This window comes from Saccoglossus kowalevskii, chromosome 7, assembly GCF_978046115.1.
Source record: "Saccoglossus kowalevskii chromosome 7, keSacKowa6.1, whole genome shotgun sequence".
NCBI classification, from domain to species: domain Eukaryota; kingdom Metazoa; phylum Hemichordata; class Enteropneusta; family Harrimaniidae; genus Saccoglossus; species Saccoglossus kowalevskii.
The window spans coordinates 26,918,074-26,942,868 of NC_140647.1; the positions used below are offsets into that span (position 1 = coordinate 26,918,074).

At 33.4% G+C, this 24,795-nt stretch overlaps 1 protein-coding gene across 1 annotated transcript in view; it reads left to right on the forward strand.

Annotated features, from left to right (window-relative positions):
* Positions 1-222: 222 nt before the first annotated feature.
* Positions 223-24,795, forward strand: part of LOC102800989 (membrane-bound glycerophospholipid O-acyltransferase 1-like) — a 30,297-nt gene continuing 5,724 nt past the window's right edge. The window contains exons 1-12 of the mRNA XM_085501393.1: positions 223-416; positions 9,386-9,473; positions 9,578-9,723; positions 10,393-10,560; positions 12,366-12,421; positions 13,839-13,890; positions 14,639-14,819; positions 16,724-16,811; positions 17,234-17,335; positions 19,924-20,027; positions 21,089-21,292; positions 22,173-22,324. Of these exons, the coding sequence (XP_085357519.1) occupies positions 9,417-9,473; positions 9,578-9,723; positions 10,393-10,560; positions 12,366-12,421; positions 13,839-13,890; positions 14,639-14,819; positions 16,724-16,811; positions 17,234-17,335; positions 19,924-20,027; positions 21,089-21,292; positions 22,173-22,324 (1,310 nt within the window). The 5' untranslated portion in view covers positions 223-416; positions 9,386-9,416. The remainder of the gene's footprint in view (positions 417-9,385; positions 9,474-9,577; positions 9,724-10,392; positions 10,561-12,365; positions 12,422-13,838; positions 13,891-14,638; positions 14,820-16,723; positions 16,812-17,233; positions 17,336-19,923; positions 20,028-21,088; positions 21,293-22,172; positions 22,325-24,795) is intronic.

The window sequence follows — 24,795 nt, forward strand, 5'->3', positions numbered from 1 at the left end:
AAAAGATGCTGAACGATTTGACGAATTTGCATAAGAAAGTGAAAAACTATTAATAATGAGAAAGAAATGAAAAGTTTTAATGACCAGACTCCGCAGTTTTGAGAAACTGCGTTTTATTATTTTGGGACGAAACAGTGTGGCAGAAAGCTGCCTCGTCCAAAGGACGCCCGAATGCCTGATCACGTGTTAAAAAAAGCTATTGCCCTTTGACCACTCCTTGGGTTGGCACTCCTTTTGGTATTGGTCGTCGACATTGTGAACCCGTGTTGTGACACGCTCCGTCTTGCCATTCATTTAATACGTACTCCACGGTACCGGGGTGATTGAGTGTAAACACAATGATCGTTGGCTGCCTGACTTGCTAACATTCGTGGAGTTCTTCACCATCGAAGCGTAAACTGACAAGAACTTTAAAGGTATTACATTACGATATAAAGTTTTTTTTATTTCTGTGTGATTATATAACCTTCCCATATTTGTTGCTGTACGTTGGGTTTGTACGGATCTAAGTGAGGCCTGCACAACACAGAGCTTGTTGTGATTTAGAATTTAGTGTTGTCATTCATTTTTCCCTCTTACCGAGGGAACCTACATTGTATTACTGTTACAGTCGACTGTGTGTATCATTGCCGTACCACGCATTTTTGGTATTTAGGCGTGTCCTGTTTATTTACTCAAGTTTCCCGTGTTGACAGCAGATCGACGCATCGTACAGTTGTTTTTTAACATTACTAGTACATTGTACTAGAAAACTGCAGTAATTATCAACGGACTGGTTGAAACTTGTTGGTCCTTGGAAGAAAACAACAATTGAAGATGAATGTCATCTTATCATTGACCATAACAAATACATTCTCACTGAAAAACTAAGTTGAACTTTGCAAAGTTTCTTGAAATCACAAACAACAAGTGGATTTTTTTTTTTTATTTATTGTCAATATGCCTTTTTTTGTTACAAAACAGGGCAAATTACAAACAATTCACTGATAAATAGTCCACAAATTAGACAGTCTTTGATTTTTGTTGGTAATTTACCCAGGTAAGACATGTATTTTATAAACTATTTATTAAGTCAAATGTAAATATATACAGTTATACAGTGTATGAATGCATGCAGTGGCATAGGCTGCTCTAATGTGTTCTCATTTATGTATGAGCACTTCACGAATGGAAGGAGGCACCTGCTAAGTGTATGTTTACAATTCTAAATACGTCTTACTTGAATTTGGTGTAATATAATAATATATGGAGGCAATGAGTTTTCCTGCTCAATAGCATTAAGATGAAGTACCTCATTATCACATAATTAATATGCATGAGGTTTTGTTTGATTCACAAAACTAGAAGAGTGACAGGCATCTCTGTAACTTCTGTGGCATTGAAAATGAAGACATTTTGAAATGTATTCCTGATTTTGTTTAAGGTAGTGAGCTTGGGTAGCACTGGTAACAAATCTCTAAAAAGTCACAACGAAATACGCATATGTTGTTGAAAAGATTTGTATCATCTGCACATACATGTACTGCTGTCCCATTGTAATCGCTGAACAACGTTCTATGCTGTCAGTTCTATTTTTTAGTGGGATCTATTGATGATGACCAATACCTGTATGTTATTGAAATATAATAGAAACTTCAATAAGTTATTGAATCGTCTAAAATGATTGTGAGGAAATCTATGATCTATGAATAAACAATTATAGACATGATAGAGTGCTACTTTAATTGACTGGGTATGCAATAGAATGAGGTTAAAATGTTGAACACTATCTCTGTCTGCAAAACAATACTACAAATTAATATACATTTATCCAGAAAATGTAGAAATTGGAAAGATCTGAACTTTCACTCCTTGTCCTCGTTCCTTTCTACAACCATGCTTTATTTGTATTTTATGAATTATTTGTAATAATTTACTGTCATGTGTAGGAATATAACATTATAAAACCACTTGCTCGATGGATTTCCAAATGTGTTTCTTTTAAAGTTTAGGAGTTCATGAAATGAAATTTTGCTGAAATTGATTAATGCTGTTGCTTGATGCAGTAATGCATACAGCAAACTAGGATAAATAAATCTGTATACTTTTAAGTCATGAATGTGGTTTAACCTCCCGAGTAACAAAATTAAAAAAATAAATAAATCAATAGATAATGACGTTATCCCCCGCCACCTCAATAAGACCATAATGTAAGTATCGATGATTTCCAATTTATTATGCTATAAATATCATTATTTTATATACCCTGGTAGTTGTTGAACTTTGCCACTAATTTTCATGCAGTCAATGGTCCAGTTATTTGTTTGACTTGTGGATTGTGATGTGACCTTTTTTTTCTTTTATGTTTGAATTTTGAAGGATAATAGTCAAAATTAAATTGATTTATTTTGGACAGTTAAATCATGTTGAAAATATTTAACAAAGTATTATGCAAATTACTGTTTAAGATCCTAATCACAACAATTGTTTATGCAAACTACAGGTTTAAATCCTGGTTATTGCACTAATATTTGATTTGTTGTCTTTCATTTTTTTCATTCAATTTCTTAAGACAAGAGAAAATTAAGCTTACTACTTGTTTTCTTTTCAGTATTTTTCTTCTTTCCGTTTTGTGAAAATGTACGTAATTTCTAATAAAATTTGAATGGAGGTGAAAATAGAGATGACACAAGGCAACAAAGTGATACTGATGCTAGACATTCTCGCCCAAAACGACGGGCTGCCATTGCGGCTAGACATTTTATACAAGATCGTCTCAAGGACTTGTGATTATACCCTGAAATTGTTTATCGGATATTGCCTGCCAATGTCTTGGATTAATTGCCGTTAATTGGTTGAACATTATGAAATATATTGACTTTTTGTTCTCAGTTGTTTACCTATGCGAGTAATATTTGGACACATTACATCGTGACATTTTATTATCATGATAGAGATATTTTCTAAAAACTTTAATGTTAACTTTGATTCAAAATGTTTGTTTATTCAACTCTTATTACATGTTGTCTTCTATGATCATTGATAGCGTTGATTTAATACATCATTGCCTCGTATTTGTTAATATGACGTGTTAGTCGATAAAACAAACGATACATTTCATTTCATAAAAAAATGTAACTAAGTTATAATTTCAAAATTTTGTCAATCATATTAAACGTATCTTTTTTTTTTTTACCACATGTCTACAAACTTTTCCATGGTTACTGACAAGCATTCATGGCATTCTGTAATGCTATTAGTCAGAACATGTTCCATTACGGTAACACACTTATGAAGTTCAAACAGAAATATGAATTCCGCGACATCACATAATGTCACGGTACCGGGTACTTGCTTTATGATAGTCTGTTTACTTTTGGTAATAGGTTTGGAGTATTGTGGGGGGGGGGGGGGGGCTTCCACCTGTGTGTCAAAGGCATCAGGAATCAGATTTTATTTCATTCTATATCCTGTTTGTTTCTATTAAAGTACATCAAAAAACTGCTTAAAGATCTCTAGTTTCAATCTGATCAAAGCATTTCAATATTTTCGCTGACAAATGAAATGCACTAAATTTATTAAATGCACACTACATTTTTAAAACATTGCTGAATTTAAATGCACTCACAGTAAGAAATGTCAAAATGATTTCACAAAATCCAGTTTGATACTAAATTTGACCCAAAAAATTAGTCCCACTTACATCAACTAACGGTCTTTTCTTATAGTCGGCCTTGTTCCAACATGCCTATTATAAGTGCTTTAAGAGGGAAAAAAGAAGCTTTTATGAAGAATTAAAGAGAATTCAACTTAATAAATCGTCTGCATATGTATTACAGTAATTATAAACTTTACAATGAGAGGTTAATATGTAATCTTCATTCATGGAATAATGTATAGAAGTACGGTATTATATTTGGTTGTTGCATACAGGAGAGCTATGTTTGTTTACATAACAACCATGCCTGTGTTGGTTTCTATGTGTTCTTTTGAGTTGTCAAAGTAGAACAATAACTGCTCCCATCACATTCAGGTAATATTTTTAGTGCATTACAAAACTCAAACGGGGACCAGCAAACAGAAGTTTTGAAGGATATCAAACAAAAGATTTATTCATAAAAATACTGTAATTCAATTGAAGTATTAGTAATAATCATCAATAAACAGATACATTAGCAATAATAATAGCCATTTATGGTTCACCACAAGATCCTATGTTATGTGTGAAATCAAATGTAAAAACGGGACAAACAAATGACATAGTCTTGCAGTGAAAAAAAAACATCGCATGAGATTCAACAAACACAAAAGTGTATTGTGGGGTATTTTAAAGGGCGGTAGTCATCGCGCCACGCATGCGCGAGATATATGGGTCTCGTATAAACAAAGATGGCGACTTTGACTGTTGTACAGATCAACGTTTACAAACTGAAACTTTAATTAGGTATTTTAGGTGGTTGAAAGGCATCGAAGGAGTCACCGGTGGTAATTAGTGCAAGCCGCGCCATGGTAAAACCTCATACTCATAGCTTGTGGGTAAATCAATGTTTATCAACGCTTTAACATTTAATGATGTACTATATACATTTGATGATTGTCAATTTTGATGAAGTAATGCAATATTTCCCTCTCAAAGATCAGCATTTTGACATTTCCCTATAAAAAAAAAATTCAAAATCAAATCGTTCTACATGTATTTCTGCGACAGACATTCAGGTCCTTGTCTTCACGTAATACGCAAGATGTCGCTGTGAATGGAAAATCACCGATTGAATCAGTTATGAAAAACATTTAAACAACCCTTGGCAACCAAACTTGTTTTTTTCCAGTTTTTTAATTTTTAATTTCTCATAAATGAATGTAATATTATAAATGTTAAAATAAATATAAAGCTAATATTCTAACCGAGGAAACCTTTTTCCACTAATGCTGCGTCAGTTTTAACATGGATGAAGAGACAATTATACGTGAAATGGGATACAAATATGAGAAGAACAATGTGACATATGTGAGTACTCAAAGCATTGAAAGTTTAAAATAAACTTTTATTTTATTTATTAAAAATGGATCATATTGTCCATTAAATAGTTTGTTTATTAATAATTACATTCGATTAGTTAATTCATAGTTTTATGTGTTTATTAAATAGGTTTATATTTGTTATTAAATAGCTTATATTATTTATTAAATAGCTTATATTATTTATTAAATAGGTTAAATATTAGTTGTTTAATAGGTTCATATTATCTATTAAATAGGATATATTTGTTATTGTATTGGTTATATTATTTATTGAATAAATTTATATTATTTATTAAATCTGTTCTCATAATATAAAAAATGTTTCTTGCAGTTGCATGTTAGAATTTAGTGGAAACAATGTAATTTACCCAGGTTGTATATGTTAAATCATGATGTTACAGCAATGTAAACCACAAGCGTGAATCGCGAATGGTTTATGTGCTTAACAATGAAAGGACCATGTATCATTGCTGTTGCAAATTAGGGATTTTTGGCCAATCAAATTGTCGCTGTGAATACACATATTCTTATTTGTAGTAAATTTGTGTCATATATCACAGTTGTTGATAATTCGATCTTTCATACCACACCTTAACCAGGTTGTATGTGTATAATTTTTGAAATTATGGAACATGGTACAAATCAAGGTGTATAACCTTTGAAATTATAGTACATGGTACAAATCACAGTGTATAACCTTTGAAATCATGGAACATGGTACAAATCACGGTATATAACCTTTGAAATCATGGAACATGGTACAAATCACGGTGTATAACCTTTGAAATCATGGAACATGGTACAAATCACGGTGTATAACCTTTGAAATCATGGAACATGGTACAAATCAAGGTGTATAACCTTTGAAATTATAGTACATGGTACAAATCACAGTGTATAACCTTTGAAATCATGGAACATGGTACAAATCACGGTATATAACCTTTGAAATCATGGAACATGGTACAAATCACTGTATAACCTTTGAAATCATGGAACATGGTACAAATCACGGTGTATAACCTTTGAAATTATGGTACAAATCACGGTATATAACCTTTGAAATCATGGAACATGGTACAAATCACGGTATATAACCTTTGAAATCATGGAACATGGTACAAATCACTGTGTATAACCTTTGAAATCATGGAACATGGTACAAATCACGGTGTATAACCTTTGAAATTATGGTACAAATCACGGTACTAGTATAATATAACCTTTGAAATCATGTAAGACCCGCATCAAACTTGACATGGTAGACTAGACGTCTATATTCGCGTTGTCAGGGAGGGGGTGTTTGGCATTACATATGGGTAAGTCTGTGCATGCAAGTTTACCTTGTAATGTCATGGTGACAGCCAAACAGTGATGACACAAATTATATGCTGACTTCGTAGTTGAGTGTACTCTGAGTGGTTGGATTACAGGCTATTAAAACAAATATGGATTGTACATTTGTGTATATTAAATGTGTAATTTATGTATGCAAGTTTATTTTCAGAAACATTGTATTTGTTGACTGCTACCACAGCAACCAAACTTTGCTGTATCAAAACAAGATTTAATTGGTTTGTTGACCCTGTTTTCACAATGTATTTACTACCTTGTTCCTATTTACCCAATGATTTACAGTACCAGTAATCGAAATTTAAGGTGTGCCCAAAAAATGACCTTGAATTGTGAGAATGCGGTTTTTGTGGTAAAACATGCGTCTGATAGGAGAAATTTATGATTATTAATTTTCCACTTAAAGTATTTGTCTTAAAGTTAAAACCATGGACTTTAAATGTGGAACTATTTCTGATATTACATTTAATAAAAATAAATCACTGTGTGCATTTTGCATGCAAATTTTGCATTTAACTTTTTTCTTGTGCATGCACGCACCCAGTCGTATTCTGTTTGACGATGACGATTCTGTATGGCAATTGCGATTTTATGTGGCGATAGTGATTTTTGTGAATACTGCAATAGAATCATTTATACACTTGCTAAAATGAATCATTTTTCTCATATTTTGTAGTTATTGAACTACAAAAATGTATGTAGCAACCTTGGACCTCCAGCCAACCTTTTGGTGTCGCCTACATGTACATTGTAGGTACATGTCCAATGTGCTGCACTATGTGTTTTTGTTCTGTATTATGTTTCACTGTGAAGATCAGCACATCGTGTATGTGACAATCTGATATTAAATATTTAAATTTGTTTTTGTAATTGTTGTCGTGGTTATATGTGCATATACTGTAGTGTCTTTCTGTTGCTGGTCATCCTGTCTTGTGCATGCAGCAGAGTGGGGAGGGGGTGTCAATAGAGCAGCATGTTTACAGTGGATAACAATAAATGTTGAATTCACTATTTGTACCGGTAAATGTAGCATTACCAAAATACAATACAAACCAGACTTTTTTTGTTTACCTATAACTGGGTCAAAGTTTGTTGACTCCCGTGTGCGAAGCACAAAAGGGAGTCTTTGCAGTTACCCTGTCTGTATGTCTGTATGTCTGTATGTATGTATGTATGTATGTATGTATGTATGTATGTATGTCACTTTTTTTGTTCCACTGTTATCTCAAGAACCATTAATCAAATTTTGGTGAAACTTGGTAAATAGATACTCTGGAATAATGCGCAGAGTTGATTAGGTTTTGGTAAAAATTTATGAATATTAATTACCTAATTTGCATGATAATTAACTGATTTTAAGCTGTTCTATGACTGTTCCACTGATTTTTGAAGAACCACTCATTGGATTTCAATGAAACTTAGCACATGGATGCTCTGAACTAATGCGCAGATTTGATTAGTTTTGGGTAAAAATCTGTTAATATTATTAATTACCTAATTTACATAATGATTAATCAATTTTCGGTTTTTCCACTGATATCTCAAGTACTAATCATAACATTTCAATAAAACTTGGTACATAGGTGTCATATGACACTGCACAGACCTGATAGTTTTTAGGGTAATATCAGTACATATTATTTACCTAATTTGCATAATTAATTAATTTTCAGCTTTTGATATTTCGAGTAGTAATGATCACGTTTCAATGAAACTTGGTACATAGTTACTTGAGGACTGTGCAGAGACCTAATTAGTTTTTGGGTAAATATTTGTGCATATTAATCACCATATTAGCATAATTAGTTAATTTTCAGCTTTTCACCTGATATCTCAAGTACTAATCATCACATTTCAATGAGACTTGCAACATTTTTTCTAGGACCATGCAGAGACCTGATTAATTTTGGGATAAATAATTGTGCCTATTAATTACCTAATTTGCATAATTAGTTAATTTTTTGCTGTTCTATGGCTGTTGCACTGATGTCTAAAAACTCATTGGATTTCAATGAAACTTTTAAAGAGTACCCATCACATTTCAATGAACCTCAGACCATGCACCATATTAGTTTTTGGTAAATATTTATGCTTCTTAATCACCTAATTAACATAATTAATTAATACTGATATCTCAAGTATTGATCATCGCATTTGAATAAAACTTGGTACATAAATGCTCTAGGACAATAGACAGCCTGATTAATTTTGGGTTAAAATCTGTTCATATTAATTTTCTAATTAGCATAATAATTAATATTTTTTTGGTTCTAATCACATTTCAATGAAACTTGGTACATTGTGCAGACCTTTAGTTTTACACTTAAATCTGTTCATATTAGTTACCTTATTTGCATAATTAGTTTTCAGCTATTCCATCAATATCTCAAGTATAAGTAATTTTGAATTAATTTTTAATGTGTCTCCAAAACTCTCAGCACACGGGAGTTCTTTCTAAGCTTTCTTTGATTTTTTTTTGTTTTTGCCTTGCAAAGAAAATTTACTTCTTGATGGGTCTTATTATTTATTTTCTACAAATGAAAATATACGGTATGTGGATAAAAACATTGTGCTATATGACATTTATATATTAGTATGGTGTACATAAATTGTGCTATATTCCTTGGGCTGGAGCAAAATCACAGGTCATTCTATGGCGTGTACCACACCATTGTTCCATATATTTCTATGGGCACTGCACAAGCTGCTGTGATTGAAGAGCTGGTGACAACAGCTAAAGTGGAGAAAAAAAACACAAATTCAACTTCTAGGTAATCCTGAACAACCAAATTTATACTCGTTGCACATGTAGGGGTAATCTTGTTACACTGTTCAGAGGAGTCAAAACAGCTAGCCCAAAGTACTGTTTCTGAGAGTTTACGGCTTTAGTTTTCATTCACATGGTTTGGTTGCCAGGTGGTGAAAATGCCTGGATGTCATCCCCCGAAAATAGGATAATTATTAATCTGTGTGATTTATGTATTGTCTAAAATTGATCTATATAATCAGACAGTGCCTGGATTGATTGCAGGTGCAGCTTCCTATTGCCCAATTATTTCATCATGGCAAAACATCTTATATCACTTATATCCAGCCAGATAGGACTTACACGAGAAGAGGTATGGTTCATTTAACAATAATGTTACTTTCTGAGTTTTATCGGTTGTTAGAAGCATGATCAATTTTCAAATGGTTCCTAACTTCATCATGTTTCTCTTTCTAGGCGACATTTACGTATTTTCTATTAGTGTCACTGTTTGTAGCTGTTTTATATGGACGCATTTTACACCCACATAGAGTTAGCCCTGTGGTTAGACACCTTGTCTCATGGCTTCTTGGAATGTATATAGGATTTTATTCATACTCATGGTGAGTTATCAGTAAACTAGGTGGCTTTGTTGATTTTCATATGGGTTCTTTTAAACTATAGAAGTCCTGGCATTACGAGATTGGTGGTTTTGTTTATATGAATTAGGGGGACTCTATATACAAAACTTAAGGGGGGAGTTCTGGATACACTAAAGGATATTGTTAATATGAACTAACCGGTTTTGTTGATAGGACCTCTGGGACTTTGTTAATATGACCTTGTGGGTGTTTATGCGTGAGAAAATTATTTTAATCTATGAGAAACTGACGGCCAATTTTAGTGTTGTTTTAGAATTTAGAAATTATAATTAAAGGTAAATCTCAGTAAATCCTAGTAATACCACATAAAATCAGTAGTTACCCTTCTAACTGTCAACCATGTGTAAAGCTAACATTTTGAAAAGTACTGTTGAATTTTTAAATGCTTATTTTATTTTGTGATGACAGTTGCAGTAAATTTTCAGATCAGATAAATTCTTAACTGCACTGAATACTACACTGTATGCGAACCCAGGATACACTACCGGCATCACTACTACATGTATGTGAATGACCTCTCCGTTAACCCATGTCCTACCAGTTCCTTGTACTTTAGACTTGACCAGATATGTGTTGATCATGTTATTTTGGTGCAGTTTGTGATAATTTCTACATGTTTTTATTTGACAGGTCAATGTTCCATCTGATTGCTCAGGCCACAATCTGTTATATATTGTTGCAAATCTTGAGTCCAAAAATTGTTCATAAAGTTGTTTTTATTGTTGCAATATTGTATTTATCAGTGGAACATGTACGACAGTTGATAAGTAATCACACAGCTGATCTGGACCATATTGGGTATGTACTAGATACTGTTACTGTATTGGGTATGTACTAGATACTGTTACTGTATTGGGTATGTACTAGATACTGTTACTGTATTGGGTATGTACTAGATACTGTTACTGTATTGGGTATGTACTAGATACTGTTACTGTATTGGGTATGTACTAGATAATGTTACTGTATTGGGTATGTAGTGGTTGACACTTTCTGTATTAGGTATGTAGTAAATGATACTGTTATTGTATTGGGTATGTAATGATTGATACTGTTACTGTATCGGGTATGTGGTGATTGATACTGTTACTGTATTGGGTATGTAGTAATTGTTACTGTTACTGTATTGGGTATGTGGTGATTGACACTTGTTACTGTATCAGGTATGTAGTGATTGACACTGTTACTGTATTGGGTATGTAGTAATTGTTACTGTTACTGTATTGGGTATGTGGTGATTGACACTTGTTACTGTATCAGGTATGTAGTGATTGACACTGTTACTGTATCGGGTATGTAGTAATTGATACTTTTACTGTATTAGGTATGTAGTAATTGATACTTTTACTGTATTGGGTATGTATTAATTGATACTGTTACTGTATTGGGTATGTGGTGATTGACACTGTTACTGTATTGGGTATGTGGTGATTGATACTGTTACTGTATTGGGTATGTGGTGATTGATACTGTTACTGTATTGGGTATGTAGTAATTGATACTGTTACTGTATTGGGTATGTGGTGATTGATACTGTTACTGTATTGGGTATGTTGTGATTGATACTGTTACTGTATTGGGTATGGTGATTGATACTGTTACTGTATTGGGTATGTTGTGATTGATACTGTTACTGTATTGGGTATGTGGTGATTGATATTGTTACTGTATTAGGTATGTAGTAATTGATATTGTTACTGTATTAGGTATGTGGTGATTGATACTGTTACTGTATCGGGTATGTAGTAATTGATACTTTTACTGTATTGGGTATATTGTGATTAAAATTGTTACTGTATTAGGTATGTATTAATTGATACTTTTACTGTATTGGGTATGTGGTAATTGATACTGTTACTGTATTGGGTATGTGGTGATTGATACTGTTACTGTATTGGGTATGTGGTGATTGATACTGTTACTGTATTGGGTATGTGGTGATTGATACTGTTACTGTATTGGGTATGTGGTGATTGATACTGTTACCGTATTGGGTATGTGGTGATTGATACTGTTACCGTATTGAATATGTAGTAAATGATACTTTTACTGTATTAGGTATGTGGTGATTGATACTGTTACTGTATTGGGTATGTTGTGATTGATATTGTTACTGCATTGGGTATGTGGTGATTGATACTGTTACTGTATTGGGTATGTGGTGATTGATACTGTTACTGTATTGAATATGTAGTAAATGATACTTTTACTGTATTAGGTATGTGGTGATTGATACTGTTACTGTATTGGGTATGTTGTGATTGATATTGTTACTGCATTGGGTATGTGTTGATTGATACTGTTACTGTATTGGGTATGTGGTGATTGATACTGTTACCGTATTGAATATGTAGTAAATGATACTTTTACTGTATTAGGTATGTGGTGATTGATACTTTTACTGTATTGGGTATGTTGTGATTGATATTGTTACTGTATCAGGTATGTAGTGATTGACACTGTTACTGTATTGGGTATGTTGTGATTGACACTGTTACTGTATCGGGTACATGTATGTAGTAAATAATACTGTTACTGTATTGGGTATGTTGTGTTTGATCCTGTAGTAGGTTGACAATAATAAATTAATTTTTTTTTGACAGTCCAATGATGATTATCACAGCACGAATAACCAGTTTAGCATTTGGTCTTCATGATGGTAAGGAATTCTTGTCATCAGTTTATAGTACTGCAGTTGCTGTACTGCATGCATTTAAGTGTCACAGTAAATCACACATTTAAATATTATGCAAATTTATTTTACATATGTTATATTCTTGAACTTGAGGCTCATAATAACAAAATAGAGTCCTGTTAAAGGGCAGCAATCATTGGGATGTGCATCTTTAAATTTTGTCTAAAGAAACCATATTTTATGTCAAATGGGACTAGTATCAAACATATGATGTGACATGACAACCCTCTACTTTTATGTATTTAGTTGAAAATGAGGAATTCCATAGCTGTATTAATTAAATTATTATTCATTTGGATTCTGAATTCCATGCATTTGTCTCATAATCAAATTCTTGAACAAGAGTTGGTAGAAATGCTAGTTTTATACTTTAAAATAGATTTATTAACACTGTGAGCACCATATTTTTTCATGTATATTTTTTTAAATTGATAATTTTGAACCAATGATTATGATTTCCTATTGACAATAACTCTTGATAACAAATTTTCAAAAAAAATATGATTTCTAGCTCCGCTGTCGACTTTGTGATTGTGATTGTTCGTCGTCCGTGTCAATGTTTTACTTTTTCAACTTCTTCTTGAAAACTACAAGCCTGAATGCTTTGATACTTGGTGTATATGTACCTTGGGTAGACTTCTCTCAGATTTGTTCATTTGATGATGATATCTTCAATTCTCTAATTTTGGTGAATATTTTTGTCATTTTTGGTAAAAAGTGATATTTTTGACTTCTTGTTAAAAAAACGCAAGTCTAATTGCTTTGATATTGCATAAATAGGTACTACATGTAGATCTCTCTCAGATTTGTTCATTTTGTAATGATATCTTTAATTCTCTAATTTTGATGAATATTTTTGTCATTTTTGGTAAAAAGTGATATTTTCGACTTCTTGTTAAAAACCACAAGTCCAATTGCTTTGATATTACATATATAGGTACTACATGTGGACCTTTCTCAGATTTGTTCATTTTGTAATGATATCTTTAATTTTCTAATTTTGATGAATATTTTTGTCATTTTTGGTAAAAAGTGATATTTTCTTCTTGTTAAAAACCACAATCATTTATGGTGAAAAATGATATTTTTGAATTCTTGTTGAAAACAGCAAGTCCCATTGCATTGATACTATGCATATTGTTCATTTTCTAATGATATCTTCTGTTCTTTAATTGAAATGTGCATTGCTAACAGCGGAGCTATCTCAGTCGAGAGGCTGCTTGTTTTTATTTGGGTAGTTTGTTTTATGAATTGGGACAATATTCGACTTTGGTGCTCAAAAGGTAAATGATATCAATGAACAATCTGTAATATTTAATGATAAGAAAATACTATTTAAATAATCATGCTTAATAGATGCTATTTGTCTTTGTTATTTCAGGCTTAGACCGATCTGCAAAATTGTCTTCTGTACAAAAAGAACTATCAATAAGGTACAACACTTATTCACCACATTTCTGAGTATGCACGGTGAAAAAGCTGCACATTTATATATTTTGACATCAACATTAGATGATTCATTTGATGTCAACACTTGATGATTCATTTGATGTCAACACTAGATGATTCATTTGACATCAGCATCAGTGGATTCATTGCCCTCCAACACAAAATGGTTTATTTGACACCAACATAAGACTATTCATGTGACATCAACACTAAATGATCTATTTCTCACCAACATTAGACGATTCATTTAGCACAAACACTAAATGATTCATTTGACACAAACACTAAATGATCCATTTATCACCAACATTTAGATGATTCATTTGGTTACAAACACTAAATGACACACACTAAATGATTCATTAAACACCAACATTAGATGATTTATTTGGTACAAACACTAAATGACACAAACACTAAATGTTTCATTAAACACCAACATTAGATGATTTATTTGGTACAAACACTAAATGATTCATTAAACACCAACATTAGATGATTTATTTGACATCAACATTAGGCTATTCATGTTACATCAATACTAAGTGATCCATTTATCACCAATATTATACGATTCATTTGGCACAAACACTAAATGATTCATTTGACACCAACACTAGACGATTCATTTGGCAAACACTAAATGATCCATTTATCACCAACATTTAGACGATTCATTTGACATTCAATGACCATAAGATGATTCTAAGTTGTTTTTATTTTTTATTTCAGGAGCATACCAGCAGTTATTGAATATTACAGTTATATCTTCCACTTCCAGTGTCTAGCTGTTGGACCTTTTTGTTTTTATAAAGATTACATTGATTTTATTGAAGGGAAACATGTGATTCCATTCACCAAAAAGACTGATGATGGAAAAGAAATTGTTATTTATAAAGAACCCCCAGTTATGGTAATTTACTCTTAAGTTTGAAAGAGTAAGCTTTGTAATCAAACAATGAGCATGGTACATGTAGATTGGTTAGTGTGTTTGTCCAATGCAGCATGAGGGATGTTGTAGAAGTGTAGTCAGTCATTTGATATACATGTATGTTGTAATAGTGTAGTCAGTCATATGATATATGTTGTAGAATTGGTCAGTCATGTGTTATATGTTGTAATAGTGTAGTCAGTCAATTCATATATACTATAATAGTGTAGTCAGTCAATTGATATATGTTGTAATAGTGTGGTCAATCATTTGATGTATGTTGTAATAGTGTAGTCAGTCATGTGTTATATGTTGTAATGGTGTAGTCAGTCATTTGATATATGTTGTAATAGTGTAGTCAGTCATTTGATATGTTATAATAGTGTAGTCAGTCATTTGATATATGTTGTAATAGTGTAGTCAGTCATTTGATATATGTTGTAATAGTGTAGTCAGTCATTTGATATATGTTGTAATAGTGTAGTCAGTCAATTGATATATGTTGTAATAGTGTAGTCAGTCATATGATACATGTTGTCATTATGTAGTCAGTCATTTGATATATTTTGTGATAGTGTATTCAGTCATTTGATTTATGTTATAATAGTGTAGTCAGTCAATTGATATATGTTGTAATAGTGTAGTCAGTCAATTCATATATACTGTAATAGTGTAGTCAGTCATTTGATATATGTTGTAATAGTGTGGTCAATCATTTGATGTATGTTGTAATAGTGTAGTCAGTCATGTGTTATATGTTGTAATAGTGTAGTCAGTCATTTGATGTATGTTGTAATAGTGTAGTCAGTCATTTGATATATGTTGTAATAGTGTAGTCAGTCATTTGATATGTTATAATAGTGTAGTCAGTCATTTGATATATGTTGTAATAGTGTAGTCAGTCATTTGATATATGTTGTAATAGTGTAGTCAGTCATTTGATATGTTGTAATAGTGTAGTCAATCATTTGATATATGTTGTAATAGTGTAGTCAGTCAATTGATATATGTTGTAATAGTGTAGTCAGTCAATTGATATATGTTGTAATAGTGTAGTCAGTCATATGATATATGTTGTAATTATGTAGTCAGTCATTTGATATATTTTGTAGAATTGTTCAGTCAATTGATATATGTTGTGATAGTGTATTCAGTCATTTGATTTATGTTATAATAGTGTAGTCAGTCAATTGATATATGTTGTAATAGTGTAGTCAGTCATATGATACATGTTGTAATTATGTAGTCAGTCATTTGATATATTTTGTAGAATTGTTCAGTCAATTGATATATGTTGTGATAGTGTATTCAGTCATTTGATTTATGTTATAATAGTGTAGTCAGTCAATTGATATATGTTGTAATAGTGTAGTCAGTCATATGATACATGTTGTAATTATGTAGTCAGTCATTTGATATATTTTGTAGAATTGTTCAGTCAATTGATATATGTTGTGATAGTGTATTCAGTCATTTGATTTATGTTATAATAGTGTAGTCAGTCAATTCATATATACTGTAATAGTGTAGTCAGTCATTTGATATATGTTGTAATAGTGTGGTCAATCATTTGATGTATGTTGTAATAGTGTAGTCAGTCATTTGATATATGTTGTAATAGTGTGGTCAATCATTTGATGTATGTTGTAATAGTGTAGTCAGTCATTTGATATATGTTGTAATAGTGTAGTCAGTCATTTGATATATGTTGTAATAGTGTAGTCAGTCATTTGATATATGTTGTAATAGTGTAGTCAGTCATATGATATATGTTGTAATTATGTAGTCAGTCATTTGATATATGTTGTAGAATTGGTCAGTCATGTGTTATATGTTGTAATTGAAACAAATGTTTTTATCATTATGCATTTTGTTTTGTTTTTCAGAATGTAGTTGTGAAAAAAACCTGTGTTGCAGTGTGTATTGTTGCAACAATTTTATCTATAGGACCATACTACCTTCCCATAGGAAATGGTAAGTGTTCAGGTTTCAGGGAGCTAATTATTTAGATCACTGTTAATGTCCCTAAATATCTACAGTAACTAGTTTTCAATACAGCATTACACTTTTTACTCCAGGCTTTGTAACTAAATTTGTGTGGATTGTATGTACCGGTATTATAAAAGTTCAGTTTTTAATAACTTCCAGCACGCCATTAAAGCTCCCGATTTGACTGATTGTTCAAATTTCCTTCTCAAATCTGTCAAAATCATGAATATTTATATCAATTTATACATGTTTATAGTGTCATAAACTTCAAATAAAAAAATTACAAGTATAAGTTTAGAGTGCAATTGTAAGATGAGTAGATATCACCTGATGCACTTTCCTTTTCAGCATTTCAGAATTTATTTTATCATTCAAGATAATGTACAAGTGAAAAACTTTTTTTGCAGTTGATCCAGCTGTTCTCAACTCAAGTATTGCATACCGCTTATGGTATCTATGGATCAGTGTTGTTTTGTTTCAAGCAAAGTATATATTTGCATGGACAATAGGTGGGTATATACTGCATACTTAATTGTACAAGTATATTTGGATATACTGCACACCTACATGGACCTTATTTGTAAAGGTACATGTGGATATACTGCACACCTACATGGACCTTATTTGTATAGGTATATGTATATATACTGCACACCTACATGGACCTTATTTGTATAGGTATATGTATATATACTGCACATCTACATAGACCTTAATTGTACACTCAGGTATATGTAGATATACTGCACACCTACATAGACCTTAATTGTACAGGTATATGTAGATATACTGCACACCTACATAGACCTTAATTGTACAGGTATATGTAGATATACTGCACACCTACATGGACCTTATTTGTATAGGTATATATGGATATACTGCACACCTACATTGACCTTAATTGTACAGGTATATGTAGATATACTGCACACGTACATGGACCTTATTTGTACAGGTATATGTAGATATACTGCACACCTACATGGACCTTATTTGTACAGGTATATATGGATATACTGCACACCTACATTGACCTTAATTGTACAGGTATATGTAGATATACTGCACACGTACATTGACCTTATTTGTATAGGTATATGTAGATATACTGCACACCTACATGGACATTAATTGTACAGGTATATGTAGATATACTGCACACCTACATAGACCTTAATTGTATAGGTATATGTAGATATACTGCACACCTACATAGACCTTAATTGTATAGGTACATGTAGATATACTGCACACGTACATTGACCTTATTTGTATAGGTATATGTAGATATACTGCACACCTACCTTATTTGTACAGGTATATGTAGAAATACTACACACCTACCTTATTTGTACAGGTATATGTAGAAATACTGCACACCTACCTTATTTGTACAGGTATATGTAGAAATACTACACACCTACCTTATTTCTACAGATATATGTAGATATACTGCACACCTACCTTATTTGTACAGGTATATGTAGAAATACTACACACCTACCTTATTTGTACAGGTATATGTAGATATACTACACACCTACCTTATTTGTACAGGTATATGTAGATATACTGCACACCTACCTTATTTGTACAGGTATATGTAGATATACTACACACCTACCTTATTTGTACAGGTATATGTAGATATACTGCACACCTACCTTATTTGTACAGGTATATGTAGAAATACTACACACCTACCTTATTTGTACAGGTATATGTAGATATACTACACACCTACCTTATTTGTACAGGTATATGTAGAAATACTACACACCTACCTTATTTGTACAGGTATATGTAGAAATACTACACACCTACCTTATTTGTACAGGTATATGTAGATATACTACACACCTACCTTATTTGTACAGGTATATGTAGATATACTACACACCTACCTTATTTGTACAGGTATATGTAGATATACTACACACCTACCTTATTTGTACAGGTATATGTAGAAATACTACACACCTACCTTATTTGTACAGGTATATGTAGAAATACTACACACCTACCTTATTTGTACAGGTATATGTAGATATACTGCACACCTACCTTATTTGTACAGGTATATGTGGATATACTACACACCTACCTTATTTGTACAGGTATATGTAGATATACTGCACACCTACCTTATTTGTACAGGTATATGTAGAAATACTACACACCTACCTTATTTGTACAGGTATATGTAGATATACTGCACACCTACCTTATTTGTACAGGTATATGTAGAAATACTACACACCTACCTTATTTGTACAGGTATATGTAGATATACTGCACACCTACCTTATTTGTACAGGTATATGTAGATATACTGCACACCTAACTTATTTGTACAGGTATATGTAGAAATACTACACACCTACCTTATTTGTACAGGTATATGTAGATATACTGCACACCTACCTTATTTGTACAGGTATATGTGGATATACTACACACCTACCTTATTTGTACAGGTATATGTGGATATACTACACACCTACCTTATTTGTACAGGTATATGTAGAAATACTACACACCTACCTTATTTGTACAGGTATATGTAGATATACTACACACCTACCTTATTTGTACAGGTATATGTAGATATACTGCACACCTACCTTATTTGTACAGGTATATGTGGATATACTACACACCTACCTTATTTGTACAGGTATATGTGGATATACTACACACCTACCTTATTTGTACAGGTATATGTAGAAATACTACACACCTACCTTATTTGTACAGGTATATGTAGATATACTACACACCTACCTTATTTGTACAGGTATATGTAGATATACTGCACACCTACCTTATTTGTACAGGTATATGTAGATATACTGCACACCTATCTTATTTGTACAGGTATATGTAGATATACTGCACACCTACCTTATTTGTACAGGTACCGGTATATGTAGATATACTGCACACCTATCTTATTTGTACATATGTGAACTGTGGCTTTTACATCATATGTTCAGCTAACTAGCTTTCAATTCACCAGTCCAGACAACCCGTTCATGAGATTCATTCCAAGTTACCAACTTGATGTTAATTTTATATTCTTCATGTTTTACAGCTGATGCCATATGCAATGCTTCTGGGTTTGGTTTCAATGGTTACCATAGTAATGGGGAACCCAAGTGGAACTTAGTAACAAATATCAACTGTTCAGAATTTTTTGTATGTGAATTTTCTGCTTCATAAGTTTGATTATTGTGTGTCTTGAATTATTTTCTAGAAATCTGGAAATAGTGTCATGGGTTGTATTATAGACTCATCTATGATGCTAGCCTATGACATCACTTATATCAACCACCAACTCTGTGAACAATTGCTATCTGGTGATAAAATTTTTATCACATGACCAACTTTGCATGTAAAAAGAACAGAGAAATTTGATGGAACTTATTTTTATTATTGCAAATCATATGCTGATTTATGCATGACGACTTACCACATTAGTGGATGTACGGCCGCCAATGTTTTTCAAGATCAGCAGAAATGTTACGCTTCTCAGTGATATTTCTTCCATTCTTCGTTATTATGAGTTATCTCATTTTACCATCTGAATAATAATTATTGTGTTATCCAGTCTGAAATTCTCATATTGAGGGGGGGGGGGCAAAATAAAAAATAGTACTGATGCACAATTTGGTTTTATCTGTGTTCGGAATTGATGACATTTAGTATGAACTATGAGTTAGTGATATTTTAATCTAAACATCACTACGTTAAATGATATACACTGTGGTAATATTATGCATTCCCCATTCAATGATGAATAACTCCAGTAAACAACAGAAGAACTTACTTTGGTTCATATTTTGTGATAAGCACATGTTCAAGAAAAAAAAAAAAAATATTTTTTTTTCTGTGAATGTATTCTTTTCGGGCATTTTCGTGTTGAATAAAATGTGTATGTAACTTTGCATGTGTTGTGTTATTACGCTATTATTTGATTGTTTATTGGATTAAAAATGTAATCCCCAAAACAAAACTTTCATGCATTCTACCAAAGGAAAAATTACATTGCTATTCTATTCTGGTTATGGTCTGAGATTGTATAAAGATGGTTGAAATAATCTTCATTTTATATCAGTTGGCTGATCCACAACCTTCACCAACAATCCAAGGTTGACTACTCTCCTCACAAGCAACATTGATACAATCAATCAATTCAGAAATATTCACTGAGAAGTTTGTAGACTAACATTTATTTTCTCACCATATTTTCTTTTTAGACATGTCAAAATTTGAAACAAACGAAGGATACATGGCATATGACTGTTAACCCATACATGAGGTATGCAGCATTTGATCGTGTGTCTGTCCCGCGTTTGAAGTTGTTTTCTACTTTACTTCTGTCATGTATATGGCATGGATTTTACCCAGGTTACTTTTGGACTTCAGGTAATGCATTCCTGACAACAATAGTTTCTAAACAGGTAAGATTACCGACACATTAATTCCAGTCTATTTTACGGTTTGTTTTGGCGTCAATGAATGCCACCCATTGTTTAAAATGATGTAATAAACAACACTGAAGTTGCGCATAGTTTCCTGCATCATCAACACATACATATTTTTCCAAGCAAGTTTAGTAATCACTTATAGCTTGATGATAAAAATAATGCTATTATGTCGTAATGAAAACTTGAAGGATCTGCTCATCGGTTGAGAGGTGGGGGTGTTCTGAGGGAAATATTTATGTTCAATAAACAGTGCTTTCAGAAAAAATAGCTGCTGTTCCTGACAATTTATAAACATAAAATATTTCCAAATTTGAACGACGACGACAACAATCGTAGTTATGTCATCGCATACACATGCCCTGTAACAGTTGACTTGGTCTGTCTGTCTGTGTGTCTGTGTGTGTGTGCAGCGGTAAGCACATTATTGGATGTTAATCAACTAATATATATGCATAGCAACCAGAATCTAATTGGCTTTGCAGAACATTGTGGAGCAGCACATCAAATTATTTTGGTCAATCCAGTTATCTCAATTGAATTTGAATGAAACGTTTGATAAATTTGTTATAAATTACTTAAAAATTATGGAAACAGCTTCTTTGAAAGCATTTGTTTAGTGTGGTGATTGCATACATTATATTGAATGACAAAGCTTACTGTAAAATTCTCTATTTTCGATTTGCTTGGAATTAATTTTCGCTGAAGGGGTGATACATATTTCACATTCAACTCATCAAAAATCAGTGATAATAAATTCCATACAAAATAAAAAAAAGCCTTTTCAGTGAAAATTAATTCCAGCTAAAATAAAGTATTTTACAGTAATATAAATTAATATCAATTTATTTTCCAGGGGAGACAGAAAATACGCCCATATTTCTTATCAAGCAAAGAATCAAAACGGGTGTATGATATAATAACACTTATATTCCATCAAATCAATGTTGTTTACATATTTATACCATTTGCATTATTATCTAATGAATACATCATCACATTTTACAGGTAAGTAATAACTCAATATAATCATACAAATAAAAAAAAACAGTTAGAAATGCATTATCAGCATGCCTTCATCTTCAATGACATGATCTCATCGTTTGGGTGACACGATCTCATCGTTTGGGTGACACGATCTCATCATTTGGGTGACATGATCTCATCATTTGGGTGACAAGATCTCATCATTTGGATGACACGATCTCATCATTTGGATGACACGATCTCTTCATTTGGGTGACACGATCTCTTCAATTGGGTGACACGATCTCATCATTTGGGTGACACGATCTCATCATTTGGGTGACACGATCTCTTCATTTGGATGACACGATCTCTTCATTTGGATGACACGATTTCTTCATTTGGATGACACGATTTCTTCATTTGGATGACACGATCTCATCATTTGGGTGACACGATTTCTTCATTTGGATGACACGATCTCATCATTTAGATGACACGATCTCATCATTTGGATGACACGATCTCTTCATTTGGGTGACACGATCTCATCATTTGGGTGACGCGATCTCATCATTTGGGTGACATGATCTCTTCATTTGGGTGACACGATCTCTTCATTTGGGTGACACGATCTCATCATTTGGAGTGACACGATTTCTTCATTTGGGTGACATGATTTCTTCATTTGGATGACACGATTTCTTCATTTGGATGACACGATTTCTTCATTTGGATGACACAATTTCTTCATTTGGGTGACACGATTTCTTCATTTGGGTGACACGATCTCTTCATTTGGATGACACGATCTCTTCATTTGGGTGACACGATCTCTTCATTTGGATGACACGATCTCTTCATTTGGGTGACGCGGTCTCTTCATTTGGGTGACGCGATCTCTTCATTTGGGTGACACGATCTCTTCATTTGGGTGACGCGATCTCTTCATTTGGGTGACGCGATCTCTTCATTTGGGTGACGCGATCTCTTCATTTGGGTGACGCGATCTCTTCATTTGGGTGACGCGATCTCTTCATTTGGGTGACGCGATCTCTTCATTTGGGTGACGCGATCTCTTCATTTGGGTGACGCGATCTCTTCATTTGGGTGACGCGATCTCTTCATTTGGGTGACGCGATCTCTTCATTTGGGTGACGCGATCTCATCATTTGGGTGACGCGATCTCATCATTTGGGTGACGCGATCTCATCATTTGGGTGACGCGATCTCATCATTTGGGTGACGCGATCTCATCATTTGGGTGACGCGATCTCTTCATTTGGGTGACGCGATCTCTTCATTTGGGTGACGCGATCTCTTCATTTGGGTGACGCGATCTCTTCATTTGGGTGACGCGATCTCATCATTTGGGTGACGTGATCTCATCATTTGGGTGACGCGATCTCTTCATTTGGGTGACGCGATCTCTTCATTTGGGTGACGCGATCTCTTCATTTGGGTGACGCGATCTCTTCATTTGGGTGACGCGATCTCTTCATTTGGGTGAGGCGATCTTTTCATTTGGGTGACACAATCTCATCATTTGGGTGACACGATTTCTTCATTTGGGTGACACTATCTCATCATTTGGGTGACACGATCTCTTCATTTGGGTGACGCGATCTCTTCATTTGGGTGACGCGATCTCTTCATTTGGGTGACGCGATCTCTTCATTTGGGTGACGCGATCTCTTCATTTGGGTGACGCGATCTCTTCATTTGGGTGACGCGATCTCTTCATTTGGGTGACGCGATCTCTTCATTTGGGTGACGCGATCTCATCATTTGGGTGATGCGATCTCATCATTTGGGTGACGCGATCTCATCATTTGGGTGACGCGATCTCATCATTTGGGTGACACGATCTCATCATTTGGGTGACGCGATCTCTTCATTTGGGTGACGTGATCTCTTCATTTGGGTGACGCGATCTCATCATTTGGGTGACGCGATCTCATCATTTGGGTGACACGATCTCATCATTTGGGTGACACGATCTCATCATTTGGGTGACACGATCTCTTCATTTGGGTGACGCGATCTCTTCATTTGGGTGACGCGATCTCTTCATTTGGGTGACGCGATCTCTTCATTTGGGTGACGCGATCTCTTCATTTGGGTGACGCGATCTTTTCATTTGGGTGACACAATCTCATCATTTGGGTGACACGATTTCTTCATTTGGGTGACACTATCTCATCATTTGGGTGACACGATCTCTTCATTTGGGTGACACGATCTCTTCATTTGGGTGACACGATCTCATTATTTGGGTGACACGATCTCATTATTTGGGTGACACGATCTCATCATTTGGGTGACACGATCTCATCATTTGGGTGACGTGATATCATCATTTGGGTGACACGATATCATCATTTGGGTGACACGATCTCTTCATTTGGGTGTCACAAACTCATCATTTTGCTCTCTCGATCTAATCATTTTGCTCTCTCTTTTTTTAGATTTATTTTATACTTAAAAACATCTTAACTGAACAGCCCTTTCTG